Here is a 19,440-nt window from a genome sequence, read left to right on the forward strand (position 1 = left end):
GGAACCCAGGGGGATATAATTACAAACATCATGCCGGTAGGTGTGAGGATATAATTAATTAGTTGTGGGTATGCTTAAAGGCATACCCACAGGCACTGCTCGGAGTCCTTTTAAGGTACAGTACTTCATATTTGTCTGAGTATTTGTAACGACACATCAGGGTCCCCAATATCAAGCTTATCATGTGGCCACTGGCCCTGGGCACAATCTCCCAGTGGTCACCACTCTCTCCTGGTACATCTTGCCTGTGTGCTGTGTCCAATGTTAGTCTAAGTGGTGTTTCCTGGCTTGATTTTGTCCAGATGGTACCCGGCCCAATTTTTGTCCTGTATTTTACAGATTACAATTGTTTTTGAAGGCCTGGGGGAGGTTACTCTGCAACAAGTCGACGTTGTCGCCCTTTTAAACAATTGCATATTTCAACATATGTTTTTGGTACTTGATAATGGGATGTTGTTTACAAAGATGAATTCCTTTGAAGATTTGTGAACTCTGTTTTTACAAAATAACTTTTTGATACATAAAAAATTTAAGATCATCTTGAAACTTTTTTGTCTCTTCAAAAATATTTTTTTATTATATATCCTTGTACTTATATGGTTATATTATTGGTGTTCTGGCACACCATTGAGGATATGGTTTTTGGTCTCCCAATTTTTCCAATTACTGGGCTGGCTACCATATTATGATAGCGTTGGGGTCTCTTCGCCCTATCAAATCGGAGAGTGGTGGCAGTGAAAGTACCTGATTTCCAGCGTGAAATCGATATTTTTAGTTTACCGATTGTACATACAATCGGGATTGTACATTTATGGGCACCTCTAACCAATCTTAACCGTTTACTACGCACACAGTGAATCTGCCTCCAGAAGTCTCTAGTGCACAAGACCTGCATGGCAACAGTGGCCTAGTAATGCGGGATTGGTGAGTGATTGCCACATTACATATTGTCGGCAGTTGTGAGACCAATCTTTATTGTCGGTCTGCTCACCGTACTTCCTGCTAATGCTAACGGGAGCAGATAAGACGGGATTGGCGCGCTCTGCCACATTACTACCTTCTGACGATCCAGCAACAGTCTTGTAGACGGGATCGCGGGGCTGGATTGTCACACTGGGTAAGTCACTATTTAATTTTTTTAACAAGTGCTCAGGGTCCTTTTAAGTGAAATGTTAAAGAAATACTGCAGGTAGCCTCTCTCTAATGTCTGCATGTTTGATGCTTAGAAATGCTTGGAGTCTTATTTTTATCTGCCTGCTAAATTTAGCTCCTACTTTATGAAAGTATTTTATCAGATCAGTATAATCCTTTATAAATAAAAGTGTTTTGTTTATTTAACAAAAAGTATTTTATTTGCTTTGTGCCTATGAAACCAAGAGAAGGTGAATTGCAGTGGCAAAATGGTGAATTATCAGTGAGTGCATATGTTTGCATCTATCGCCATCTTGTGGCCATTTACTAAACTGCTGTTTAGTGCAGAAGCATACAAACTCTAACTGGTATTCCTAAACAACAAATAGCTTCACTTTTCCTGGTACATCAACCACATTATCTATTGGCTCCTATTCAATTAACATTTTTCACTGAATTTTCTCCAAGGTGTTGAGTTTTGAACTGTGTGTCAGTAGTTTGCTTCATCGGAAGGCATCAGGGCCAAGACTTTGGGCCTACCAAATTAGGAACCCACTGACAACGTGTACTCAGAGACCTATAGGTCCTGAATCCTCGACACAGGTGAAATTTTAACACCTTATCAATAAAATGCAATTTAAAGAGGAACTTTAACCCAGGATAGAACTTCATTGCAATCAGTAGCCAATACCCCCTTTCCCACGAGAATGCTTTACCTTTTCTTGAATAGACTATAAGGGGGGTTTGTATAGCTGATATTGTGGTAAAACTCCTCCCATAGTGTGATGTCAGCACCTAGGTTCTGACAGTTTTCTGTCTGTGAAGCTTGTTGCACTGTGGGCAATAACGGCTATTTCCAACTGCCTCTGTGCATAGAAATCTCAGTAACAAACATTCTGCAGAGATTACCTGACCGGACTAAAAATGTTGCCACCTGTGATGCATTTCAGAATGTAAATCAGGGATAGAAAAGATTTTATAATAGGCAACCACTGTCTAAATAATTTGTAAATTAATAATGTAAATAAATAAAGCAATTTTGTCCATTATTTTATATTTGCTACAGTTTCTCTTTAGCCATCAGAAAGCAAGAGAATACTCAAAATTATTTTGATATTAATTTTCATCTACTTTTTGTTACTTTTTAATTGCAAAGTGCTGCCAAGTTATCTGCTGGGGAAAACTCATGAGAAAAGTTAATTGCATAAGTGCCATTGGCTCATATGCAATTAACGTTTTCTTCTATGTTTTCTCCTAGGTGATACATTCACACCTTTTCAATATAAGGCCTTCAACCACCAGTGAGCAAGAAAATACTCCAAATAGTTTTTATAGCCCTTTTCCACTTACTTTTTTGACACTTTTTAATTGCAGAGTTGAAAAGTTATTTAACACAAAATACAAACAACCTTCTCTGCAAGATAACATTTTTAGTAATGAGATTAACATTATTGGAAATATCCATTTATGCCAGGTGGCCTTGAAACATTTCAAATTGAGCATTTGTGGTTTGCCATTCCCCAGTTCTTTTTATCCATGTTACATGTCAGAGGAGCTATTGGATACTGTCCCAAAACACAGGCCAAGGATTCTGAGAAACTGTCATATGTTTCTTCTATTTATGTGAACTGCTGAATAACCTTCCGGCACCTCCAGTAGGAGATGGACAATGTATCATGCAACTTAGATCCCGACTTCTACATGAAATCTGTACCTGGAACTATTTAATATTAGCTATGGTTGCATCTGCACAGGTTGGATTGCCGGCCAAGTCTGGGGTGTCAGGAGGCATCTTATTGGTGGTGCCCAACATCATGGGGGTTTTCTGCTGGTCTCCACTTCTGGACAGGGTTGGAAACAGCGTGAGAGGAATTCACTTCTGCCAAGTAAGTACTGTTCATTAAAATACACCCAAAGAGTGGGACCAGGTTTCTCCTTCAGAGGAGTCCTGTTGATCCCTGTATCAGCCTCTGCATTAGCTCTTCCTTGATGTTATAGTGGTCATTGCATAATGGTAATCAATAATGAACCAACAAGATCAATTAATTACACATTTTTTTCTGACTGTATGCCAATTCTATTGTAACTCATGTGAAAACTGATTTTGGACCATTCAAAATTGTCAACTGCTGCATTTGATTGGTGCGGTTTCAGTCTGCATACAGAACGCAATCCTATTTGTATCAGTTTGAAAAATTTACAGTCTCATAATCTTTGCGGTTTGCTCACTGCTGCCGTCTGTATGAAGCAGGTTCTAAGAGAGGAAGAAGCATAGAGCTGGGTGTTCCTGGTTTGTAGAATTATGCTGGGGATTCCATGTAATGTTTGATCTGAAGCTATCCTGCCGCAGATCCCGCTTGCACAACGAAGACTGTGATGTTTCAGCCTGTTCTTACTAAGCATTCAAGTTCTTTCCCCATAGCCAACAGTCAGATTCAACCTTACAGGGCCAGTGCTCGACTTGATGGGGCCCTGGGCAACAATGACACGGGGCACCCCACCCCTACCCTTCCCTCCTTCCCGTGCGCGTCATTAGTCCCCTTTGTTTCTGACCCCCACCCCTCTACTATTAATTACACGTTACAGCACATTATAATATGGCCCCCCAAATTCATCCATTACATTGTGCTATATTTTAAAGGGTTTAACTCTCTTATGTTGCGAACAGGCAGTCAAAGTACATATTCAAATCATGCTGTGTTTTAAAGTGGGTCGAAACTATAATTGTCAAATTCTTGTACCTATTCCTAGGTGCAATAACAATAATTTAAATTCGTTCCCCCCATTAACACTAACACCCCCCCCCCCCCCCCCGAGCAGCAGAAGCAACTTACAGGTCCTCCAGGTGTCGTCCTCTATGCATCCTGCATCTCCCGTCGGCTTTCCTGCATTCTCCGTGTACGGCTCCCGGTGCATCACTTCTCCCACATCGGATCAGTTGCCGGGAGCCGTGCATGGATGCTGGAGAGCCGCTAGGAGCTGCAGGATGTGCAGAAGACGGCTCCTAGGGGATCAGTGAGTTATTTCTGCTCTGTGAGCTGCATGTTCCACCCCTGTTATCCCCCTCAGGCATGTCGGGGACTTCTGGATGCCTGAGTTTCGGATAACAAGGGTTTTACTGCATAATGAAAATCTATTGTACAATGAGCCCAAACTTTGTACTGCCTTTTAGACATCTGTGGCAAAGGAATATGGGGACACAAAAATGCCTATAGACATCTGCTGCAGGCCAAAGTAGTTTTGTATTAAAAAGCTTTCATGGCATATGGATGCAAAAATGCACCTAAAGATTTCAATGGCAGTCTAAGGGTTAATATTAGTACCTTGATGATCCTGCTCTTATTGCGGGAAAAGTTGCTGGGCAGTTGTAAGCTCTCTGCCCAGCTTTCTCCAATGGCTCGCTGGCCTCCTTACAGTAGTGATGTGGCGTGGTGGCAATGGCTGATATGTCACTGCTAAAACCGTGTGGCTCTCACTAGTCCAAACACACTGCCAGTCACTGTGACACAGACAAAATAAAAACAATATATTAAAAGATAGAATAGAAAAATGACAAACGTTAACTAACAAATAAACATTTCAGCCACAGTCAAGAATTAATTGCCAGAATTAATTAAACTTTGATATATCCAATATATTTTACTAGAACACTTCTGTTATAATTGTTGCTAATTGTTTTTAAAGCAAATTAGCCAGAAGATATATATATGAACCTTTCCTGTCTATCCAGTGGAGGGCTACAGATCCCACCCCCTACAAAATGTTGGTTCAAGAGGTCTGCTATAAAACTTCATGCTTTGCTGGTGTGTGCATTGTTTTACTGTGCCATTAGCTGGCCCTGTGTGGTGTGGAGGACATTGCTGTTAGCTGTAAAGGAAGTAAACATGCTTTCTGAGATTAAAGGGAACAGAGCACATTTGTAGCCCTCAGGGCATCTCAATAGCACATTAAAAAATGATTGCTAAAAACGTGGCTCATTAATAATAAAAAAAATCTTTCCTTTTACCTCTTTTTTTACATTTAAATATTTGTTAGAGGCTTTTATTACCCTACTTCCGCAACCTGTCATCTGCAAAAATAGCCGGCAGTTAAGGACTGCTGTAATTAACAATAGCAATGAAAACAAAAGCTTTCATCAACAGTGGGTGGGTGGGGAGATAGTACCTTGTTATTTAAACAGTTTAGAGAAGTCACATATGATTACCTTCACACCTTGCCTCTGATTAAGGGCAGAAGGGAGGGGGAGTGGGCATTACAGCTCCTGTATCCATGAGAAACCAGGACAAACTGCAGGGGAAAAAATGCTGTTTGGATCCCTTTAAATTAAGGCAAGACTCTACACTCTGGTCTGTGTTTAAGTTGAACGTGATGCATGTTAGTCATGGCAGGGATGATTTTAGCATGTAACAATGGCTAAATAAATGTGTATTATTTTCTTCTCTGTAGGATCTGGTGTCTCACTTCAGCTTTCACAATTATGACGACTTGAGGCACGCCGCTCGAAAACTTGATCCCCGCAAAGAGACACGTGAAAAACAGGTATGGCCATTTTTAAGTGTAGATTAACAATTCATGAAGCATGCATCTCCACAAATAAGTGAACTCCAACTCTTAAAAAAAAGTGCAACATTTTTCACTGTTGTAAAAATAATTAAAAATCTCATTTCCACTTTAAATATCAGCAACATTTGGCCCTGAAGAAGACTCCTCATGAGTTACCCTTCCTAATCCGTTTATCATCTTTTTTTAGTTCCTAGTATTTACAGTACTAGGAGTGAAGGAAAAAGTAATCTCAGTTTTGAGAAGCAGATTATTAAAAGTACACCTGAACTGGGGGAAAAAAAGTAAATTTTTACTTACCTGGGACTTCTTCCAGCCCACTGTAGTCTTTGAGGTCTTTTGCTGTTCTCCCATACTCATGAGCTACAAATATAGCTAGTCGCTAGCACACAGGAGCGTGTGCGCGACAGATCGGCGACAGTTCATCGACGGGTCCCTCCGCATACACACTGCGGAAGAGGGATTAGTGGTGCGACGGAAGATGTTGCCGACGTTCCTCCCCCCCGCTGGAAACTCAGTGCACTGCCTATTGGTTGCTGTCGCTAGTCCGCATACACACGCGGACTAGCGACATTTGCGGCAAAGTTGCGGCGGCAACTGTCGCCATTGACCGCACCAATCGGCTGGTGACAGCAGCGACGAGCGGCGGTTCGCGGTACTCACGGGCGACCTGTCGCCGCAACACGCGCGTGCCACGTGGTTGCGGCGACAATTGTAGCCTGTGAGTATGGGGCTTTAGAGACACCCCCCCCAAGTAAAGCACTGACCTAGCTGGGTCGCACACTACAGCACATTATGTGTCAAGGCCGCTTGCCTTTTTGATCTCACTCCTCTAGCCAGGAGATTTCTGTGCATGCACAGTTTGTAAAGAGTTGAGTGGGCATGTCCAGGATGCTCCAGGCAATGGGAGTGCAATCAAAGGAGGCTGGTCGCAAACTTTAATTGAAGTGACAGTGGAAGAACAGAGGGGACCAGGAAAACACCAAGGGACTGGTGTCTGGGGGCTGAAAGAAACTCCTGGTTAGTAAAACTCAATAGTTCAGGTGTACTTTAAATGTTATTTAGTGGTTGGTATGTGCTGCAAAGTAAAAAATAAGATGACTAAAAGTTAAGGTGAGATAACATATGCAGGCTCTGTGTGACTTGACTATAATTAAAGCCTGTGGAAGCCATTATAGTTGACAGCCACACCTATTTAGCATTTCCTATTACGAGGACACTGGAGTAGTTTCTGAAAAGTGTATGAACATGAGAAAATGTACGTTCTATCAAGTTGACCTCGTGTATATGTCAACCTCAATCTTTTGCCCTCTAAAGCTGACATTTTTTAATGACTTGAGTATAAGTCTATCCAGCAAAGTTAATGGCTGCACTTGGGGAGGAGGAGAGTGCACTGCATAAAGTATTGCAGCCAATTACTTCTTCAGGCCCCCAAGTGCAGCCAATAACTCCTCCAGGCCCTCACATGCAGCTAGTAACCCTCTAGGTCCCCGAGTGCATCTCCACTCCCTCTCCTTAGTAAGCAGTGCGGTCAGTTAACACTTTAATGCACTGGAAAAAAGGGCAGTGCCATATAAATGCATTAAAGTAACATTTAGGAATGAACACATGTGAAATACTTTCACTACCAGGAATGTATCCATGAAAATCCAGATGGACATACAGAAGTGAAGCCAGTAAGTGCCAGTGTTTATGCATGGGCACCTAAGCTACCCCTGAGACAACTACTAGCAAAGAATGCATTGCAGTGATTATGCTGATGTATTTTTGACACCACCAACACTTCTGCAAGATGGAATGAATTTATATAGTGTATAGTATTTACCATTCTCAGTGATATGTCTGATGACGTGTAAACTAGTCCCATCCAAGCGGCTGCAGGGCCAGCATGCTCTGACTCCTCCTCCCCTCCCCAAGGGGTTCCTCCTTTCTCCATCTGCCTTCTGTGTGTGATACAATGCAGAGTGCCTGCCTCTCTCTCTCCCCCATGCCGCACCACTGCAGGGGTCAGCATGCTTTGATCCTCCCACCTCTCCAAGGTGGGACCGCCTCTCTCTCTATCTGCCTCCTGTAAGTAATGTAATGCAGTGTTCAGCAGTGGAACCCCATTCACTTACCAAGTCCAGCATGCTGGCCCCTGCAGCGGTGCGGTGTGCAGAGAGAGAGAGAGGCGGGCCAACCCATCCCAGCTATAATGTAAGAAATGTGGGTCTGAATCACGTATAAGGCGACCCCTAGACTTTTATATAGCGAGTCAGGTCAGGCCTAAATTTCTCAACTTATAGCCAAGTAGATGCGGTAATAATTGGTAAGATTATTTTAATGAAAGGATTTTTTAGTTTACAGTTTGTACAACTAGTGTGCAACCACATGCAGGGTGAGGTCTACCTGACCGGTCCCTCCAAATTACATACATCTTTTAAAACTCCCAATTTAAACATTTGTTGCTACGATTTCTAAAGGTGGCCACACAACATACAATTTTTTTAAATATCTGTTCAATTCAAGAATAGCAATCAATTTTTCTGACTGATTGTAACAATTCAAAACTCTGATCAATGTACCACTCACCTATGTTAAATTTTTCCCAATCATTAATAAAATAATTGAAAGCTCAGAAAAAAATTGATTGGAACCGTATATCAAGTAATTGACAATCCATCACCATACAATTCTTGATAAAGGTGGTCTGAAATTTCCAACATGTCCAATCTCCAAAAATTGAAAGAGTGGGAAATTCGATCGGACTAGAGATTGCATCAGTATACAGTTGGGTAGGAAAGCGTGTGTGTGTAAATATATAATGATGGCATTACTAGATGCCTGAAGTACAAAAATACACAAATCGCTGTCTTTATAGGAGCCTCTTCTTTAAAAGGAACCCGAGTTGTAAAACCTATGGAAGCTGCCATATTTATCTCCTTTTAAACAATACCAATTGCCTGGCTGTCCTGGTCTTTCTGGTCAGTAGGGTCTAAATCACACACCTGAAACAAGCATGCAGCTAATCTTGTCAGATTTGTCTTAGACATCTGATCTACATGCTTATCCGGGGTCTGTGTCTTAAATATTAGAGGCCGAGGATCAGCAGGACAGCCAGGCAATGTGCATTATTTACAAGGATATCAACATGTCAGCCTCCATATCCCTCTCACCTCAGGTTCCCTTTAAGATGAAAAATGTATCCACAAATACTTGTTTGTATTATGGATTGAAATGACTTAAACTTGATCAGGAAACCTTATATTTAAAACTGGATTATGGGCATTATGTTGTAAAAGCTGATGCTGATGAATAAACACGGGATATCATAAATGGTCTCTATGGAAACTAACAGAGGCTGCAACTTTTCTATTGTACCATAGAAAATTTTGGTTGACATTTGCAATATTGATATTTATTTGCTTGCTCGGTGTTAATAATTTGTGTTTTTCTGCCCCAGCAAAAGACAGTGGTGAACCTCCTGTTTGCTGCCTATAGTGGTGATGTCTCTGCTCTGAGAAGGTAAGACTAAACTCCTACATCAAACATACCTGTTCACTTATGAAATATCCTGTTAGCTGCATGTTTATTACCATCACTCTCCCTTCATCTAGCACTGACACATTTTTTGCAGCATTCTCTTTTTCTCCCATGCAGGCTGGTATAACCCATGGATTGTGGAGCCCACTACTCTCTGGCTCTGGTCCCTGGACAATACCAACCCACATGGGGGGCAATCTGCAAAAGGTAGTTGACAAAGCCTATTACCCCGTTGCAAGTTGTTCTCGTCAATGTTAAAAGCAAGGGGCTTATATCTACCTTGTGCTGAGGAGTTGGGGGTGGAGCCTGGGAGAAATGGTTGAAGTTAGGAGCCTGCTTTCATAAAAAAGGGAACACATGTGTCTGCTTCTCCCAGGCAAATAGGTAAAGGGGGTCATTTCATTACACACCTTTTTACAGTACATTCTGGCCTGAGGTGTAGCTGCGCTTTAAGGCTGTGTTGTATTGCTCCCATCGCTAGTGGACTGCTGGCATTAAAAAAGCCAGGGGATTTCTGTGATAGTTTTCACACCAATTCTTATTCTACTGTAGATGTCGTCACTAGTGGATACTCCATACAACATATTTTCTTGGTCAACTTTGCAATTTCAGAAATGAAATAACCATGAAAAACTCATACCTCCCATTAGGCAGTATCTAAATAGCTCTGAGGCACCGTATAAGTGCCCAGATGTGACCCCCAGTAGATAGCATGAGAGGCCCCCCTCATTATGCAGAGTGTCGAGAAACGGGTGAAGTGACCCAGCTCTCTAGGATTCAGTAATGGGTTTACTTGACCAATCTTCCGCCTAGGCATCCCAGTTTGTCATCATGTCCCGGCGGGCTACATGGGACTGTCACTTGATCCAAGAGAGGTGAGTTACTTTACCCCTTTACCCTGCATGAGCTTGCTTCTAAGCCCTCTGTCACATAAACACCGTCAGGGACCCACGTCTCCCGCCCCTCAAAACAGGCTAGCTGAAGGACACCCAATCTAATGCAATAGAAAATAGTTGATTTCTCATGGGTCGATTGCAACTGAAGCAAAAGTGTAATGACAACCTGCTCCAATATTTGGAAAGACTCTTAGAAATGCTAGATACCATCACATGGTTTTGCACCTTCTCAATATCAATCTGACAATATGTTCACTTTATGCAGACTTGCCATACTGATGCAGTTTGTGTGACTGAAGCCACTGTGGGAAAGTGTTCCCTCCACAAGTGGAAATGGGAACATATTCTTATGACTGGTGGATTTATGACCATATTCTTCATGTAGGTTTGCATTGTCTGCTATGGATATGGAACAGAAGGATTACGATGCCCGGACAGCCCTGCATGTGGCAGCAGCTGAAGGTGAGCATGGTTCAGGGATGTTAGTGCTGAGTTTCATATACTGTGAAACGTCAGACGGCCTTTCATTTCTAAGCACATTCTTCCCTCTCCCTCAGGACATGTGGAAGTGGTTAAGTTCCTCACAGAAGGCTGCAGAGTGAATCCATTTGCAGAAGACAGGTAAGATATACAGTGTGCATGCATGGGAAATAGTATTTTAAAAAGTCAGTTATTTCAGAATAAAGACAGCTGCGCCATTATGCACTAAGAAAGCTATTGCAAGAATCCTAGCATTTCCTCATAGATTGCACTGTTGTCAGACATTCAATCAGTCATAACTAAGAAAGCCACGAGACTGAGGCCAATTGGCCCCCTGGCCATGAGTGTCACCACTAGAGTAGAGGAAGGGGTTTGGGAACAATGGGGTGGGGGGGGGGGGGGTAGCAGTCATGCCCCTGGTCAAAAAGAATGATTGGTCACTCTGAATGTTGATTCCATTCATGTTTTTATGTTTGTCTATTGCACGTTCCATGACATTTTTTGATTATATTTTTCAGGCATTCCCTGTTTTATTCCTTTTTTTTTTTCAAGAGAGCTTCAAACATTTACAGAGTAGTCTACAGTTTATCATTATTATGTATATACAGTATATTACGCTGGCCTTTCCTGTAGCCTTTTCACTGCATGCATTGAACACTATGTCATTATGTCCCTGAAAAGGGTTTACAGTATCATACCTCCCAACTTTTTGAGATGAGAAAGAGGGACACTTAAGCCATGCCTCTGCCACACCCCTAACCACTCCCCCGTCACACTCCTAGTCACGCATACCATAAAGATTTCATAACAGAAATATGTTGTTTTATAATTCATACCACACTGGTCCTTTTTATCCTGGTTCATTTTCTTTCATATTAACATTTAAAAACTAGTAATATATCAATTTACAGGATGGGAATAAAGTTTAGAGTCAATGAAACACATTTTTTAGTAGCAATACAGTGATGTGAAAAACTATTTGCCCCCTTCCTGATTTCTTATTCTTTTGCATGTTTGTCACACTTAAATGTTTCTGCTCATCAAAAACCGTTAACTATTAGTCAAAGATAACATAATTGAACACAAAATGCAGTTTTAAATGATGGTTTTTATTATTTAGTGAGAAAAAAAACTCCAAATCTACATGGCCCTGTGTGAAAAAGTGATTGCCCCCCTTGTTAAAAAATAACTTAACTGTGGTTTATCACACCTGAGTTCAATTTCTGTAGTCACCCCCAGGCCTGATTACTGCCACGCCTGTTTCAATCAAGACATCACTTAAATAGGAGCTATCTGACACAGAGAAGTAGACCAAAAGCGCCTCAAAAGCTAGACATCATGCCAAGATCCAAAGAAATTCAGGAACAAATGAGAACAAAAGTAATTGAGATCTATCAGTCTGGTAAAGGTTATAAAGCCATTTCTAAAGCTTTGGGACTCCAGCGAACCACAGTGAGAGCCATTATCCCCAAAAGGCAAAAACATGGAACAGTGATGAACCTTCCCAGGAGTGGCCGGCCGACCAAAATTACCCCAAGAGCGCAGAGAAAACTCATCCGAGAGGCCACGAAAGACCCCAGGACAACATCTAAATAACTGCAGGCCTCACTTGCCTCAATTAAGGTCAGTGTTCACGACTCCATCATAAGAGACTGGGCAAAAACGGCCTGCATGGCAGATATCCAAGGCGCAAACCACTTTTAAGCAAAAAGAACATTAAGGCTCGTTTCAATTTTGCTAAAAAACATCTCAATGATTGCCAAGACTTTTAGGAAAACACCTTGTGGACCGACGAGACAAAAGTTGAACTTTTTGGAAGGTGCGTGTCCCGTTACATCTGGCGTAGAAATAACACAGCATTTCAGCAAAAAAAATCATACCAACAGTAAAATATGGTGGTGGTAGTGTGTTGGTCTGGGGTTGTTTTGCTGCTTCAGGACCTGGAAGGCTTGCTGTGATAGATGGAACCATGAATTCTACTGTCTACCAAAAAATCCTTAAGGAGAATGTCCGGCCATCTGTTCGTCATCTCAAGCGGAAGCAATCTTGGGTGCTGCAGCAGGACAATGACCCAGAACACACCAGCAAATCCACCTCTGAATGGATGAAGAAAAACAGAATGAAGACTTTGGAGTGGCCGAGTCAAAGTCCTGACCTGAATCCTATTGAGATGTTGTGGCATGACCTTAAAAAGGCGGTTCATGCTAGAAAACCCTCAAATAAAACTGAATTACAACCATTCTGCAAAGATGAGTGGGCCAAAATTCCTCAAGGACGCTGTAAAAGACTCGTTGCAAGTTATCGCAAACGCTTGATTGCAGTTATTGCTGGTAAGGGTGGCCCAACCAGTTATTAGGTTTAGGGGGCAATTTCTTTTTCACACAGGGCCGTGTAGGTTTTGAGTTTTTCTTCCCACTAAATAATAAAAACCATCATTTAAAACTGCATTTTGTGTTCAATTATGTTATCTTTGACTAATAGTTAACGGTTTTTGAAGAGCAGAAACATTTAAGTGTGACAAACATGCAAAAGAATAAGAAATCAGGAAGGGGGCAAATAGTTTTTCACACCACTGTATATATATATTTACATAGAAAGAGGGACAAAGGCTTCAATTCATCAAAGGGTGTTCGATAACAAAACCCCAGTCCTTAAAATACCGCATTCGGTATTTTACACTTCACTGTGCTAATTCATCAATATTTTCCCATGTGTGGTAGAGGTTCCTTAAGTTACCGAACTACTAGGCTTCAATTCATCAAAGGCTGTTCGATAACAGCAGAGTGGTGCAGAGCAGCTTGGAATGTCCCTGTGTTGTTACAAGCTGATAACAATAGAAGGCATCCAGACATCCCTTTAGATGTAAAGGTGTTATAGTTACTGTTATTTATACTGCCTCTGCTGCTCTGAATCTGTCGATCAGTCTTTCTTAACATTTTATTTATTTGCCACAACGTAGATGAACTTCCTGGAGACATTACAAATGCCATGCTTGGTGATTTCACCACCAGCATCTTTGCATTATCAAACAGGGCCTGAAAGGGTTACACCACCGAAGGGAATCTGGGGATATATTTTGACCCGTTCTCTCTGCTCACTGCCTGGGGGGTCTGAAAGCTTGTGTGGAGAAGCCTGTGTGACCTATCAGCGGCACTTGCAGGAGAACAGGGGCTGTTTCTATTGGCTGCCTGCTCCTGCTAATCATGAAAACATTCACACAGAAGGCTTTCGAAGCCTGTAACGACAGGGGAGAGCTTGAGATAAACACCGAATGTGTTAGCGAATGTGGGAACCTTAATGAATTAACATTTGTTGAGCACATGTCGGTAATTTATCTCATTGCTGTGTCATTTCAGCTTCTCATTCGGTAACAGCTTTGATGAATTAACATTTTCTAAAGTGCTTCGTTAAGTCAGCTGTTTTCAGCATTACCGAATGCGGTAATGCTTGATGAATTGAAGCCATAGTCCTGAAAGAGGGACAAATGAGGAGGAAAGAGGGACAGAGGGACAGTGCTCCCAAAGAGGGACTGTCCTTGCGAAAGAGGGACAGTTGGGAGCTTTGCAGTATTTTGGGGTTGATGCAGAAAAGGCCGATAACATTGCACACCGCTCGGCAATGTTACTGGCCTGTACTGCACCTAGTAGACAGTGTAAACAGTATAACCAAGTGACAGCGTAAACAGTGTACACGCGGTACGGCAGTGGTGTAGCGCACGCTACACTATCCCATGCCACGCATACGCTTTTTACACAAGTTGCTATGGCAACGCTGTTGTGCAGTCGGTGCTACGAGCGTAACTAGGTTCAGTACAGGCCAGTAACATTGCTGCGCGGTGTGCAATGTCCTCAGCCTTTTCTGCAGCAGCCCCTATGTCCCTAACAAAATATAGAGATTCAAGTCTGAGCCTCTACTACTGTGAGGTGAGCACCATCTGTTATTTGGAGCTCCATCAGGTATATAAAGCAGACCTGTTTCTTGCTCTATGCTGTAGTAAATAGTTCTTTGCAATCCATAGAGCTGAACTGAAAGCACACCTGAAGTGTGGGAAAAGAAAAAGAATTAGATACTTATGACAGTAGTTGGAAGTCTCTGGATGGTCCAGAGGTTTCTTAGATCCTTGCACAGCCCACTGTTCCAGTGTAGGGTCCCTCTTCATCTTCTGGCTGCGCTCCTGGCCATGGACTAGCACATCCAGACTGGGCATACGAAAGGTCCATGCATGCCCAATAGAATGTAGCACTTCGTGTGTGGAGGAAAAAACACAGGGAAAGTAGTTTGTTCTACTTGAGCAACCTATTTGAGTCAAATGGGTATAGGGCACAGGTGTCAAAATCCAGGCCTGGAGGGCCAGATCCATGCCAGTGTTTAGGATGGACTGAGAAAAAGAGGAATGTGTGCTACCTGATGGACCACACCTCTCCTGATTCAGACCCATCAATTAATTTGAACTGTGTCAAAAATGTGTGATGACCTCGGCCCTTGAAGGACCAGTTTGACATCGCTGGTATAGGGGGACCTTGCACTGGAACAGTGGGCTGTAGGAGGACCCAGGAAGCACCTGGACTCTCCAATGGCTTCCCATTACTTTTTATTTACTTCTAACCTTTTTTTTTTGTTAACTCACTTCAAGTACCCTTGAAAGCATTGAATTTATTGAAACAAAAATAGAATTTCACTTTTTTGTTCACTATGAACTTAAAGGGATACTGTAGGGGGGTCAGGGGAAAATGAGTTGAACTTACCCGGGGCTTCTAATGGTCCCCCGCAGACATCCTGTGTTGGCGCAGCCACTCACCGATGCTCCGGCCCCGCCTTCGGTTCACTTCTGGAATTTCAGACTTTAAAGTCTGAAAACCACTGCGCCTGCGTTGTCGTGTCCTCGATCCCGCTGATGTCATCAAGAGCGCACAGTGCAGGCCCAGTATGGTCTGTGTCTGCGCAGTACACTCCTGGTGACATCAGCGGGAGCGAGGACACGGGCGTGCAGACGCAGTGGTTTTCTGACTTTAAAGTCAGAAATTCCAGAAGTGAACTGGAGGCGGGGCCGGAGCATCGGTGAGTGGCTGCGCCAACACAGGATGTCTGCGGGGGACCATTAGAACCCCCGGGTAAGTTCAGCTCATTTTCCCCCGACCCCCCTACAGTATCCCTTTAACTTGTCTTCACTGAGCTTATGCAAACTCAGTAACATGTGCATCAACGTGACAATCTTAACACATTATTAACCATTTTTAGTCTTTAGTACACAGCAGAACCAGATTTTTTTTTTTTTTTTTACATTTCCAGACATACCTGTTCATTTAAAGTAGATCATATTTTTCTGCACTAGAAAATAAGTGTTTTGGTATAAACAAATAAATGCAACTTTTATAAAAAAAAATACTGTACATTCCCCTCCCCCCTCTATATTTGAAATTAACGAGAGGTTGTGAGAGGAATATTTTCAGATGTTCTTTTCTAGATGAACTTCAGAATGTTTTTCCAGATCATGTGACAAATCTACCTGTCCTTGTCCTTAGGTGGGGTAACACCCCTCTACAAGATGCAATGCGATTTGAGAGACAGGAAGTGGTGAACATGCTTCTTCAATATCAGGAAAGCTATACAAGAATTCAGAATGATACAGAAAGAGAGCGGAGACCGATGTCTTTGGAAAACCTGGAAAGCATGGTGTAGCCTGTTCTATAGGCTGCACTTTACATCACCTCAAGACATCACACATCACTCTTTGCCCATTTGTTACAGAGGAATGTACATTGCCATCTGTACTGTCATCTCATCGTGTTCAGGACTGTGGTGTTTGAAAACGATGGCATGCCAGTCCCTGAAGGCATCCAGCCTCACCGTGTATGATACCTTCTTACTCAAAGAATTGTGCTGGACCTTAGCTATAGATCTTTTCACAGAGAAACAACTTGTGTGACAGACACTTATGAAGTGGAAGAATGAGCTCATACCCTTGCGGACTCTTATGTTCCAGCTGAGGAGGTGTGTCCTACTTGTTCATATACATATAGACTTTACCAATAGGTGCCTGAGCTGAATAGCATATAATGAAGGTGGTGAGAACATTGGTTAGTTTATGTAGCATCTAGTCTGTTGTATTGTAAGTATTGTTTGTTGGCTTTATCCTGCACAGAGGCAGGAAAACACTCAGGTTATGTATAGTGATAATCTATCAGATGCTAATTCTTCCACATTGATGCACATTTCATTGCAATCTGTATGCAGATGAAAATGGTACCATTCTAAATCAACTGTATCTGCATTTAAATGGACCTGTTTCAATCTGTGTAAAAATTCTCATCAAAAGAAAATTGTGGATCATTGATCATCTCTGGTGGATAGAGTTGATAAATGAATAATTTTCCAAGTCTATCCTAATGGTGGGAATACACCATGAGTTTTTTCGGCAGGCAGATGGCTCGATAGATAATTTCCGACAGGTCGTATCTGATTTCAATAATTTTTCAATAATTTTTCTTAACGATTTTTTTCATAGAAGTGAATGGAAATTGATCAGAAAAATAAGAATATCGATCAGGTAATTGATTGGCCAGTAAATCTGCTGAAAAAACTTGTGTATTCCCAGCATAAGTTCCATCCAGATGACTCCATCAGAATTAATAATAGTAATGATGGACTTTGGCTCAATTTCAAATTGAGTAGAATTTGTAGCAACCTTGAAAAATAGCATCTCATAGGTATTTTCTAGTTATGGAGAATGATGTCAAATTTTTTGTCGTGGGCCATAAGGACACCCAGATGGAATAAAAAGCAAAGCCCAGCATGACTCAGTTCCAGTATATGTCCAAATACTCTTGAGGACAGTGAGGCTCAAGGTGGCCATACATTTATTGATTTTGAGGCCCAATTTACCATTCAATAATTTTACCGGATGAAAATCTGTGCTGCAATAAACCTGCCTAATAGGCAATTTGACCAATTTTAGGCCAACGTGGTTAATTGGATGTGCCGGGGTAACAGCATGTGATATCGTAACAGACCCTCGGATGTTGTACCCCCAAATGTAAGTGTGCCCCCCCCCAGTGCATATCTCACCTGCTCCAGCTACCGCTACTGTCCAGCTGCTCCCGGTCTCATTTTCTGCTTCTCCTGAGTGTTGCCAGGCGGATGTACTGTACGTGGCTACCAGGTGATGGCTGCGTGTGATCGCTGTACCCATGGGGAAGCAGAAGGTGAGACTGGGAGCAGCTGGACAGTCGCGGCAGCTGGAGCAAGTAAAATTTGAATGCACGGCCAACAGAGGGCATATTAACATTTGGGGGGGACAGCGGCCAGGCAGGCATTAGATGCAGCTTCACAATGCCGATTCCCAAGAGATTTCATGCTGAAATTGATCAGGAATAGCCCTGCAGTGTATGGGCAGCCGACAGATCTCTCTCTAATTCGATCAGAGAAAGATCTGTCTCTTAGTTGATTTGCCCATACATTGCTAGAGTAACCTGAGTGAATATACATTGAATGGATACTTTGGGTAGTCCGTCATACTACAGAAAAGTGGTAAGATTGTATAATCAAGATTGTATCATTAGTGGGCACCTTTATGGTCAACAAAGGTGCAAAATCTGAGCAGTTGCCAAGTGCCCCCAATTAGGTTTCAGTTGTTCAATGAAATTTTTTTAATTGGCTGCTTGGGGCAACTGCTGCACTTGTGTTTGCGCCAGCCTTCCTGAACCAACTCCTATGAATGGAGCCAGTCAACCTGTAGTGATAATTAAGGTATCAAAACCACTGATGTACAAGAGAGCATTAGTGGTTCCAACCGTGCACATCACCTAACCGGACATGAAAACCACACATGTGAAATGATGCGTATTGCCTTATGGACTTCCTAGGTTTCGAAATCTGGCTGCAGTATTTTTAATTCCATTGATCTGCATCTTCAATTTATTTTGTGCATTTTTGGTCTATATTTGAGACTGCTGAAAGTATTTTTTTAACATCTAAATAAAGTTGTATGTGAAACACTGTAGCGTTATTGCACATTGCATAGCCCCAGTCAGCAGTATGAACATACCCTAACAGAGAGCATGTTGGGACTTATGAAGGACAACCGTAACTTGAGACAATAACATGGTTACGCCGTCCAAATAACTCCACTGGTCAAGTGCAATATAAAGCTTGGGGCCGGTCCACACGGGCATCTGACGTGCAAATGCATTTCTGCATGCATTAAAATCTTACGGTGGATTTCCTCCCAGCAGGGGGACACAGAGATACAGTGGTAAGCGATCATGGAAGTAGCAAGTTGCAGCACAATTCGGGATCAGAACGCAGCAAACTACAGTACAGTTCACTTGAATGGGCAGCACTTACAAAGCCTGCCGCGGCCAGCAGGAAATAACCCACAATCACCGGTGTGAATTGGCCCTTATAGATTGTGTTCTGAACAGTTTGTTATTTGCATTCAAAAACACTGCTATGTGTGCCTATTATAGTTTTTCAGCCATTGTCTACTCCATGCATTCGAGTTCTGCTGGAAATCTTGTTGCCTATTTAACAACTGATATGCTATGTATTGTTGTTATATATTGTCATTTTATAAGAGGGGTTATACCTCCACTGCCAACATTATACTTCCATTAAACATGGCATTGACCTATTTGTTACCTCAGAAGGTATTAGACACTCACATATGCAGTCAGAGCATGTGACATGGGATATGTATTAGCTAAATTTACTATAAGAAGCTCTACTTGTGCCTGAATCGTACACACAGGTTGGTTGTTTACATTTTATCTGCTATTATGTACTTCTTTCTCCCAAGTGATTTTTTTCTGCTCGTGCAGCCATGTTACATTTCATTCTAAACCCTTTAATTATT

The 19,440-nt window shown here is 42.1% G+C and overlaps 1 protein-coding gene across 2 annotated transcripts in view; it reads left to right on the forward strand.

Annotated features, from left to right (window-relative positions):
• GLS2 (glutaminase 2) overlaps positions 1–18,581 on the forward strand; it is a 122,493-nt gene extending 103,912 nt beyond the window's left edge. For both annotated transcript variants that reach the window (XM_068267566.1, XM_068267567.1), the window contains 6 exons: positions 2,886–3,017; positions 5,578–5,670; positions 9,134–9,195; positions 10,495–10,571; positions 10,667–10,730; positions 16,112–18,581. In XM_068267566.1, the coding sequence (XP_068123667.1) occupies positions 2,886–3,017; positions 5,578–5,670; positions 9,134–9,195; positions 10,495–10,571; positions 10,667–10,730; positions 16,112–16,268 (585 nt within the window). In that variant the 3' untranslated portion in view covers positions 16,269–18,581. The remainder of the gene's footprint in view (positions 1–2,885; positions 3,018–5,577; positions 5,671–9,133; positions 9,196–10,494; positions 10,572–10,666; positions 10,731–16,111) is intronic.
• Positions 18,582–19,440: the final 859 nt, after the last annotated feature.

This window comes from Hyperolius riggenbachi, chromosome 2 (assembly GCF_040937935.1).
Source record: "Hyperolius riggenbachi isolate aHypRig1 chromosome 2, aHypRig1.pri, whole genome shotgun sequence".
Classification (NCBI taxonomy): Eukaryota; Metazoa; Chordata; class Amphibia; order Anura; family Hyperoliidae; genus Hyperolius; species Hyperolius riggenbachi.